At 40.8% G+C, this 11,622-nt stretch overlaps 1 protein-coding gene across 1 annotated transcript; it reads right to left on the minus strand.

Annotated features, from left to right (window-relative positions):
• Positions 1-481: 481 nt before the first annotated feature.
• Positions 482-11,063, minus strand: SIX6 (SIX homeobox 6). Its single transcript, XM_058170635.1, has 3 exons — positions 11,054-11,063; positions 9,702-10,281; positions 482-659 (listed from the first exon to the last, which is right to left on the minus strand). Exons 2-3 carry the CDS (start codon positions 10,271-10,273, stop codon positions 482-484), a joined length of 750 nt encoding a protein of 249 aa, XP_058026618.1. The 5' UTR covers positions 10,274-10,281; positions 11,054-11,063.
• Between the last annotated feature and the right edge of the window lie 559 nt (positions 11,064-11,622).

The following is an 11,622-nucleotide window of genomic DNA, read 5'->3' on the forward strand; positions in this document are numbered from 1 at the left end:
CAACGGAGCAATTTAAATAACTCAATAAACATTATATAAAATATTTATATTTATATATATATGTATATATATAAAAAAAACAAAATAAACAAAAATCACTGTCTTTGCAATCGAATATTCCAGAGGGAAAATAAAAGATGGCAGTAGGCGAGGCAGGTATCACTTTTTCTACGGCCTGACGTTTGACTCCATATGTTCCAATGGCTCCCGCTCGAAGAATGCAAGACTTCGGAGTCTTTCTTTCGGCAGGGCCTTGTCGGGCTGAGTCCTGTTGCCTGGAGTTTCTCAGGCGCAGAGACCCCGGACTGCGGACAAGGCAAAGGGCTGAAGGCGGCGAGCCACGAAGCTGGCCGTGTAACGTCTCGAGGGCCGCCCTCGGGGTACCGCTGTGTCCTCGCCAGGTTCCCCACCCCACCCCCTCGTCGTCCGCAGACTCCGCGCTGTACTCCACGCAGGTTCGGCGCGGCCTTCCTTCTGCTGCTCACAGATCGCATTCGCTATCACTGGAGGTGATGGAGATGGCCGAGGAAGCGGCGGCTTTACTGGAGAGACTGGCGGCTGGGCTGGCGGCGGCGCCGAGCGGCGGTTCGCCCGCGCTCTCTTCCTCCGACGGCAGCGACCGACCCGCACCCTGCGAGGAGAGTCCCTGTTGCTGGAGCCTGCGAGGGGGGAAAGGAGAAGAAAAACGGTCGTGACTCAAGCGCCGGTCGCCACGAAGGGCAGCCCGCTCTCCGCCCGGCCTGCTATTGCCTTACGAATCCCGCTCCCCGGTGCTGGTTCTGCCCCTCTTCCGGCCCGCGGAATTCTGCGCCGGTGTTCGGATCCAGGGCCGAGTTCAGACCCGCCCCACCCAACTGAAATATATTCCACTCATACCATGTCAACGTTATTGTTCCCCACCTCCATTGTTGTTTCTCCGCTGAAGTCAACGGCATGGATTGTATGGGAAAGACTAAGATATTGTTTTGTCTTCCGCCATTATGTCTTCACTAATCACTTTGGCTTGAATGAAACATACTGATCTGTCCGTTCATTTCAGGACTGAGATATAATTTTGACAACAATCCCTCCATGTTGAAAGTCCAAAGAGCTGCTCCATTTCAGCCAAAGACCACACCCTCCCCTTCCCTCACCTACTGCTGTCTTAGCATCTCCACCATTTAGCCAACTTAGTATCATTCTGCCTTCAAGATTTCTACAAAATCATAGCCCCCTCCCATCTTAGGACAAGCCGCCACAGCACTTCCCCTCTTAATGACAGCTACAACATAACCCCAAACATGGCCCAGCTACAGAGAGAAGGCTGCATAAACTTATTTCCAGCACAAAGGTCCAACACCTTCCCTTAATTTTTTATCTCACATATAGAGATTATACACAAAAATGTATATTTTTATTGTCAAATAGGCTGCAGTACCCTTCTTGGCAATATTAAGAAAATAGTTTGCCACTGCTTCTTTGGAGATTCCTTTAAAAAAAGTATTGATTGAATCCTATTAGATTTCCCATGGTCCCTATCCCACTATTAATTAAGTCTAAGCCTGATTAACTATTGGTGAGATAAGGCTTGGAACTGCTACTTATACAGCAGTTTTAGGCACAGTGAGATAAAGATGAACATGATATATTTTTGGTCCTTTCAGCAACTAGCCCTGGAGATAATTATCATCCTGGAAGCTTTTTGATTAGGAAATATATGTGCTTCCCCTTTTTTTCAGTGTCTAAAAAAATAATCATGTCAGATGGGGCAAGGAGCATGGCCAGTCAATAGGACATATCTATGGCCCTAGGGTTACTAAGTCTGAGCACAAGTATAATAAAAGCTGGCATGTTATATCTATCTTAGACGCTGATGTATTGAACACAATAGGATTTTGGAACAAAATAGACAAAACAGTGTAAAATATTAAGATTTCACACAACTACATTTTGATGGCTTTCCCTTTTGTCTCTTCCTGTTCAATATGAAGCTTTAATCATTAATTGACTACAAATATTGCAACCATTTATGAATTCTAAATATTGATTCCTTTTGAAATCAATTGCAGGCCAAATAATTCCAGCTATGGTGGCTCAGTATAGTGTAGTGTAGTATTAGAAGCCAACTCTGCGAACTGCCAGGAGTTCGATCCTGACTGGCTCAAGGTCGACTCTGCATTCCATTCTTCCAAGGTCTGTAAAATAAGGACCCAGATTGTTGGGTCCTATAAAATGAGGAGCCAGATGTTGACTCTAAACCGCTTAGAGAGTGCTGTAAAGAATTATGAAGAAATATATAAGTCTAAGTGCAATTGCTATTGCTACATAAAACAATAATCATCTAAAGTTAAACATTGTAAAATTATATGAAGTTTCAAGAATTTGAAAAAATATAAGAAATACTTTGATGTTTAATAATAAACTTTTAAAAGTGTCAACATTTCTAGTGACATGTAATCTATTTTATTCCCTAAATAAGAAAAAAGGTTTTGTTATGGAATGAGGCTGTGATGACAATATACAAAGTTGTTTTATAGTAGCATTTCTCATCATGGCAGCAAACAGCCAGTATAAAACAACTTTGTATATTAACATCACAACCATATTTCATAACAAAACCTTTTTTTTTTACATCTTAATTCTTGATCACACTTTGGAAATCTTTCATGAAGTATTCCCAGTTGCTCTCAGTATATATTTGTAACATGATTTCTAATCCCTTTTTAGGTGCAAAGTGATCCTGGGTCAGTCATGACTCTCAACCCTAGGAAACCAGCATTGAAAAAGATTTCTGAAAAACCTTGCTAAGAAAACTGTGGGGGACTTGTCCAGACAGTCATTGGGAGTCAATAGTGACTCAAATGCCTGGCCATCCCCCACCTCCCATCCCAACAGGCATACTCACACTCTGAGATAATATAAAGTCCAGGTCAAGGAAAACAGATTAAAGACCAAATAAAATGTTTTAATGAATCACCTAATTTGTTTTTGGCCTTAATCCCACATGCCCTTACAATGGCACAATCATAGCTTGACAACACCAGTTGTTCTCCTTGGCTTCATAACATTAACATCATCAGCAGGAAGTCTTAAATTTTCATTAGTAGTACATGCAGTGTTTTCCCTCTTAAGCCAACATTACACCACCACTGTTACATTGTGTTAAACCTGTAATGATTTTGGAGACATTGGAGACAAAGATAATGTTTTGTGGAGGTGAAGGTGTGCACTTGTAAGCATTGGGAAGCACAGGTATCAGGCTTGACCTTAGGTCACCTGTCATTTTTTGTACTAAATGACTTTACTACAGTCATTTCTCTCCCAACTCCCAGTCTCCATCATCACTTTGTTTTCTAGGTTCCCATACCTGTCAGTTCTGTCCATATTTCTGACAGTTAACTTCTCTCCTGGCACCCCAAAAAATAAGGAAAAGCAGAGGTCTATAATTTTAATCCAGGAATAAGACTGCCTCATTTACATGAACTGTATTATTACAGTAATACCCTGAAATGTACCTTTAAGATGCAGCATCCCTGCATTTCTTCCCTCCAGAGAAGAATGAAGGCTGTTGAAATAGGTTTTGTTTGCGTGTTTGCAGTTTCCCTGTATCTGCCCATTTTAATTCTTCCTCTACCCACCCAGCAGCTATTTGGTTTTAATTATATTTTTCTATCAGTCCCAGCCAGCTGAAGAATTATATCAGGATCTGGTTTCTTCCTTCTGCAACTAATATCACCCTGGTGTTTTCCCATATCCTTCATTTTATTTTATTGGGGAGATGATCAAATAAGATGATTGGTTGTGGGGGGGGAGAAAACAATTCAAAATCCTGAAATAAATCACCACTTAGCTTTGCTGTGATAAAAAGATGAACATTCAACAACTGAAAGAAGCTGTGCTTGACAGGATAGCATGGAGAGCAATTGCCTATAAAATTGCCAAAGAGTTGGACAAGACTGAATGTTGTTGTTTTTTTTTGCTATAGTGTCCTAAATGATGGGTGGTTCTCCCACTGACAGATGTCATGCTGAAAGTGGACCAAAGCAGAACATTCCAGTCACTAATCCTATTATGACTGGCACCCTCAAATCAGGTGATTTGAGCATCATTTGGCAATGCCTAGGAACAGATACAATAAAGTACAATAGGGATTGACATCAGGGTCAGTTGTTGTTATTCTGATGTTGTTAAATGCCAGCTCAAGGGTAGATGGATAGCACTTTAACTCAATGATGGGGAGTGGCCCACAGTAAATAGTGTTTCCAGCTAAGCTCCTTGGATGTTTGCTTTGGGAAGAGAGATTTTCCTACACTTCTAATACTTGCCAATCATTATTGGAATCCCATATACATACAGTTTCTTACTGTAATGTAAACTGTGCTTAATGTTCCTTACAGACTTCATTTGCAAAAAAAAAAATATCATCAATCTATCAACTTATCTTTTCATCACAAAATATCTTTACACTCTGCCACATTTTCCCCACATCAGTTTCTCTTACACAATACAATTCTGTGTATTATCAATGTTCATTTTCTTTTCCTTCTCACTTATAATCTCTACCCTTGCTAACATCTACTGTACCTCTTAACTTCAAAGCAAGACAGACCATAGTCACACTTCCTTATATAAGGAAGATATTAAACTCTTATTTCTCTCCTTCTATAGTAGGTTTTGAATAGACCAAAATGAATCATTATATGAAAAATAAATATATCTGTGGCCAAGATAGCAAAAGAGAATTTCTTCATTTAGAGATTGGATATGTCTGAGAATCAGAAGAAGGGCATAAATAATATAGAGAATATTCTAGCAGGCTTTTCTGGTTAGGTACAGCTCTTATCTATTACAAATACACTGCTGAGCATAGAAGTCTATTAACTACCTACCCCTTCTCCCCACCCCCCTATTTGATATTTACCCACAAGACTGGGTCAAATCAATTTGCCATTGAAGGCAAGAGAGAAGATGGTACACCTCCACTATGTAGATGACTGGCATAATACATGAATTTATTTCAATATCAGTGATGGTACATTGTCCTAAATAAGAAGCTATAGTAATTTAGAGAGCATTGAAGAGAGAGTATGGTTGACACAACTGTATATTTCAACTATAGAGTCTACACTATATATTTTATTTATATTCTGTCTTCTGTCTTTCATTCAGGAGATCAAGGCAGCATACTTCTATCTTCCTTCTCTTATTTCTTTACCCACAATAATTTTCTGAGATAGTAGAGAAAGAACAATTAGCCCAAAGTCATCCATCTAGTCAGCCTCTTTGGTTGAGGGTAAACTAGAACCTAGGTGGGTGTCCCCAATCCTTTTCCAGTATTTTAACTACTATACCATGCTTTCCCTCAATTTGTGGTCCAGGTGCCATATGCAGATAATTAAGGCAAATGTAACCCCCAAATCCTTCCAGATTAAATTGTCCATTAACAGTAAACTCCAATAGTCTGTCCACTCTCTATGCCTTATACCGTTGTCTACTTTGTGAGTGAGATTTATGTGGATATGGGAACCTGATGGGAAGAATGCTTATATATCACTTTTAGACCTGTGGATCAATAGAGATATCAGGGGATGTAGATCTTTATATATGTGTTAAAACACATCACAGATAAAGAATTAAATTTCTTCTCCCCACCTAATTTTCAGATACTTCAGGGATACTAGTCCCTGTTATGCTATTTAAAGAATTAGATTATTCTCTCCAAATATTTATATTATATCTTAAAATGATGTAAGTTTTGATTGTTGCTTTGAACTGATATTTATAGCAATGTCACAATATCTTGGCTGCTTCTTCTTAGAAGGCTTTTCTCGCTTTACGGAAATGGTTTTACTATAAATGCTTTGTTTTACAATCTCTTCTTTTTTATCATATAATTATATGAATATAATTATATGGCTATGGTTATATATGAATATAATTTTATCGTTTTACTAGATTTTTCATTTGAGTTAAGATCTTATATAAGAATCTGCTTTTTATTGGAAATAATTCCTATATAATACTAGAAGGTTGGAAGTCAGTAATACCTAGAATATCTAGAAGGTTTATTGTAGGATACATGAAGAAATATGAAAAATACATTTTCAGACCTGTTACAATGACATTTTCTTTGTTATGCCAATTACACATGGCCCACAAGAAGATATATAAATAGAGATGCCTTCTTTTTCTTTTCCAAGTAACAGTTACTCCACATGTAAATTCAGTATTAACAAAACTTCAAGTTATAGATATGTCTGAAGAATATGTAGGCTACCCCAAAAAATATGAAACACCTTTTAAAAAAATATACCTATGAAAGTATTTAAGAAAATAGTGTAAAAATTGTTTCCAGGGAAAAATATTCAGCTGAAATAAAATATATGTATTAAATACATTTCTAGTACTATTATCTCACACTTTTAGCAAGCTATAATTGCTGTTATGCCTGACTACTGCTTTTAGAACAAAGAAGATAACAATATGAATTTTGCAGAAGTAGGTAATGAGAGTGAACACAATATCCACATTTATACTGTCAAATAATAACAGAATACTACAAATAAGATTTGATTGGGCAATTTCTTCCTGAAATTACATTTTATAAATCTATTCCGGTTTGTACTAAGGATAAATAAAAATACATGTATGCATCTGAAGGAGGTCTTATCATCTTATCTGAAGTCATTATGTTTTTCATTCTTTATTTCAAACTATTGTTTATCTTCCCAGTTCCAACTATTTAAATAAAAATTGAATTGGGACATGGGTGTATATGAGTTTAAGAAGACATTTTTTTCTACTGCAAAAATACTATCTTTCCATTACGTTTTCCTATGAAATGATCTTGCCCATCAATTGTACAAATAACCCTTCTATACTCTTATTGTTATGCTCCCTCTTATTTTACATAACGTTTATTTGTATTCATTATACTTATAAAATCTGAAGACCCATAGAAAAAGAAAGACTATTTTCTCAACATAGCTTTCAAGACAACAGACTGAAAATAACCTATTTTAGTTTTACCTTCAAATGTACAGAACAGAAAAATAATTTATTTTAATTACTTTGAAAAACAGGTGAAGTCAAATTATGGAAATGATTACCTAACTAAGCAATGTATGCTATATTCTTTGTCTGTCCTCATCTCTGTCCTAACTTTATCCTAACCACACCAAACATCTAATTCTAAGCCTTCATTATAGTTTTGCTTCACTGACTTTTGTGGTCTTAGAAGATTTAAGGAAACCATGTACTTGCTACTTAAGGCTGCACTTTGAGAAATGCTAATAATGATATTTGATTACCCAGTTCTGTTATGAATTAATAAGCTAATTCTTATTAATCATCTTAAAGAAAATTCAGGAATTTAAATGATGGTATTACCCCAAATTAATTTTCCCATACATTTTGTCCTTGAGATCACTTACATGTCAGGAACAACACATTCCACACATTCCACTTAAACCTGATTCCAAGGAAGAATGCTGGAAAAATCATATTGCACAAGTAAACTTCTGATTAAAAGGGAATTTCTCCAGGAAGTATATTGGGGGGGAAAATAGTATTTTAGTATAGTCCCTAGCTGCGTATCATGTCTCATGGATTTAAGCTGAGTATTGTGGAAGTCAATAGGAACAAATTGTTTTACATTCCTGCACTTTGACACAACAGTCTCATGAATGGGGAGCCATTGTTTGCCTCCTGAAAAATAGAGGTCATTTGTGCTAATTAACATGTCTAAATGGATCAGAAATTCTCTTCTACTAGAGCAAGACTTTCATTTAAAACACATTTTTCCTTCTTGGTTTATTCCTTATTTATTCCTCTGAAGGCATGCATACCTTAAGGGGTTTTATCATATAGCCACATAAATTTTCACCTACATTCTACAAACCATTACAGTTAATATTCTTCCAAAAGGGCATATGACCTAGCTGCAACCTATCTTCACAAAAATGGAACAAAGGATAATGATTTGGCTTCACAAGAAATGTGCACGCCTTATACTGAAGGTGTTTAAATAAAAAACTTTAAAGCATACAATATAATAATTTTTTAATTCTGTTGGTAGTCATTTTTGCTGCAGTTGAATATACATGGTATGTCATAAGGCTTTATTTGTCTAACAAAATGCAAAATTGTACCCTAAACCTAAGTAAGCCACATTTTAATAAAATCAAATTAAGTTGGAATCCCATATATGTTTTACATTACAGTTTTTACTTCTATTCAAAGTATATTTTGGATAAATAGTAGAAATGGAAAATGTCAAAGAAATTTATAACTATAAAAATTATAATTGTAAATGTTTTGTTTCACTGGACTTTAAAACTGCACATTACACCGCTGCCATAATTTCCTTGAATTTTCAATTAATTTAAAAAATAGTTTTGCAGTTTTTTAACTGCATCTCTTCACCTGCTGCTAAAAGATGTTTCAGAATGGAATTCTACTATGTCAAATCATTGCCTTAAAACATTATATATAAAAATAACTGCCACTATACTTACTTAGAATTTTATTAATTCTCAGTTTTTTATATTCATCCCATGGATAGTTGATATTTAATTGTTAAAAGTAAGCAGATAGCAATATGTTAATCTGCAATTCATGTCTTCCTACTGGGGAATATTTATCTACATCTGAAAATGCTTTTTAAAAATTCTTCCTTAAATTAATACAGTAAAAAGACATTTAAAATTAATAAAATTTACTTCGAAAATAAATGAATTGGATGCAGCTAGAATGGTTACTCCTGCGCACATGTCAACAGAGAAAAGCTGTGATTGTCAAGCACATTTGCCTTTGTGATTCTCAAAAAAATAACTATAAAATAAAAATCCCAGAGGCTACCACAGACCATATTTCCTTGAATTGGAACTATTCCTGAAAAGTCAAACTTTCTGATTCCATGTTGACAACTATATCATAAAAGCTAAGCTTTGACACCAACAAAACAGACATCAGTTTATGCTATGAGCAGGATAGAAAGAAGGGAGCCTAATCCATCTCCTCGCTTCCTGTTCCTGTGTCTTTGGCACAGGATTTCAAATAAGAAAACTCTTTTGAGGACCTTTGGCAAATTATAATGATAACAACAACAATAATTTAAACAAAAACCTGCCTATCCCAGGCCCTGAAGGACTGACTAGGTGGTCAAAAATGCAAAATCCAATCCAAACATCTGACTGACTGACAGAGTTTGCGACCATAATCATAGTAATATCACAAGTGTGCAGAATATTCCTCTGACCTCTGATTAAGATTTAGGAGCATGGTCTTTCTTCCAGATAAATATCTTTAGGATTACAACTGGGTTACAAACATGTGCATTCTAGAGCAAGACTCACAGAAACCGGACACCCTCACCGAACCTGTAAATAGAACACGGATCGTATTTGCAAATCAAATCGTTTTTGCTGGTCTCACTGGGGTCCCCATCACAGGAGAAATTAGCCTAAAATGTGGCTGGAACCCATTAGTGGGTTTAACGAGCAATGCCAAGCAGTCCATCAAGTTAGGACACAAGATTAACTTCTCAGGGTATGGCGTGTTCCTTGCCATTCATCAATCGCATGGCTGACCCAGGTTTAGAAAGTGGCTGTTGTGTGAATCGGCCAGCCGCACCGCACAGAAAGCCTGGGCTTAGTTGAGCTACCCTTCCCTTCCCCGTTCGCCTTCCCCTCCTGCGTCCCGGCTCTCAGCTACTCACTGACCTGTTCTTGGCGGCGGCGGCCCGGTCCCTTTGGCGCCGGTTTTTGAACCAGTTGCCCACTTGCGTGGGGGTGAGTCCTGTGGCCTGGGCCAACTCGCGCTTTTTGCTGGGGTTGGGGTAAGGGTCCTGCAGGTACCATTCGCGGAGCAGGTGCCGGGTGCGCTCCTTGAAGCAGTGCGTCTTCTGCTCGCCGTCCCAGATGGTGCGGGGCAAGGGGAACTTCTTGCGCACGCGGTACTTGTCGACGGGTCCCAGGGGCCGGCCGCGGAGCTTCTCGGCCTCCTGGTAGTGCGCCTCGAGCCAGAGCGCCTGGAGCTTGGCGTGCGACTCCTTGGGGAACTTGTGGCTTTCCAGAATGTGGTAGAGCTCGCGGTAGTTGCCGCCGTGGAAGGCCACGATGGCGCGGGCGCGGAGGACCGACTCGTTCCGGTTGAGCGCCTCGCACGCCGCCGGCGCCACCGGCAGCGACCACAGGAAGCGCCCCAGGCGCTCCACGTCGCCGCTCTCCTCCAGGGTCTCGCACACCCCGGCCACTTGCTGAGGGCTGAAGTTGAGGATCGGCAGCTGAAACATGGAGACAGACGGGCGGGCAGGGCCGGGTCGGCCGGGCGGGCTCCTGGGCCGAGTCGCCTCTTGTCCGCCGCGGTTCAGGCTACTCGAGAGCTTCGGCCCCTCAATGCCGGGCTCCTGGACTTCGGCGCCCGCCTCTTGTCCCCTTAATCTCGAGCTGCGGCGGAGCTGAGCCCGATTCTTCGGCCTTCTTCTCCCGGACCAGCGCAGAGATGCAAGGCGGCGGCGTGGCTCTCCAGCGGAGGAATCAAATGCCGGCCTCGCCTTGCTTTTTTATGCTTATTTTTAATTCTGTCCTTCCCTTCCCGCCGCGCTTCGGACGGCCGCTTGCAGAACCCTTAAGAGCAGCAGCTGCAGCGCCGCAGCCGTCGCCGTCGCACGCGTGCTGCGCTCGGGCGCTGGGAAGCAGAATGGCCCGCGCTCCGGCAGTGGCCTGAAGTTTGGGAGGGAGGGAGGAGGATAATGTGTGTGAGGAGGAGGAGAAGGAAAAGAAACGGAGGAGGAGGGAGGGAGGGAGGGAGGATGGGGAAAGCCCCCAGATGCCCCCAACCAACGACACCCCCCCCGCGCGCGCATTCTTCGCCGTCGTCGCCTTTTCTGCTTCTTATTTGCTACTATTGGCCTCGCCAGATTGGCTGCCCCTCCGTTTCCATGGAAAGGGCGCCTGCCCATCACTGTCAACCTTCTGCCAATCAACGCCTGTAAAACAAGCCAAAATGGGAGCACCGGCCGAGCTGAGAAAGAGAAAAGGATGGGTTTTCGCTCGTCCGTTCCTTCTGTTTCTCCCAGCGGCCGAGAGCGCTCCGCTAGGGAGGCGGGGGGGGGGAATTTGGGGACGAGAAGATCGCGGGGTGCGAGGTCGAACCGAAGGACGAGGAGAGGGTCTGCGGGCTGAGCAAAACGAGCGGGGCGCTGGCATGCGGACAAGAATAGTCCGGAAAGAGGAGGTGAGGACCAGAGCGGGGTTAGCCTTGCTTTCTACTACAGATCCCGTAGGAGAAGAGGTGAGAACAAGAGAGGACGAGGCCCTCAGCCAGTTAACTTGGCCGTTACAAGGGTGTAACAGTATAGGAGACCTCTAGCCCAATAGCATTCTCCAGGGTACCCTGCGATGAAAAAGTACTTTTTCATTATCTACCATTTTACACTTGCACCTGGCAGTGGCAGGAGCAGGAGCTGAATTTGAAACTCCTGCATGCCAAAGCGAGAGCTGTGTATCTGTGCCCAGGTCCATTTCCAAACATAGTGGGCACACAAACACACATCCTGAAAGTCCTGGCAATGAAACTCTTTCTCTTCATTTTCAGCTTTCCTCTCGGTCTGGAATCCCATTCTTTAACTTTAACCAAAAT

Source organism: Ahaetulla prasina, chromosome 1 (assembly GCF_028640845.1).
Source record: "Ahaetulla prasina isolate Xishuangbanna chromosome 1, ASM2864084v1, whole genome shotgun sequence".
NCBI classification, from domain to species: Eukaryota; Metazoa; Chordata; class Lepidosauria; order Squamata; family Colubridae; genus Ahaetulla; species Ahaetulla prasina.

Bases quoted from the DNA above. Each gene is read 5' to 3' on its own strand.
- SIX6 (XM_058170635.1), bottom strand. From the start codon at position 10,273: ATGTTTCAGCTGCCGATCCTCAACTTCAGCCCTCAGCAAGTGGCCGGG. The intron at 660-9,701 runs GTCAGTGAGTAG...CCCCCCTCGCAG, and splicing joins GCCGCCGCCGCCAAGAACAG to GCTCCAGCAACAGGGACTCT.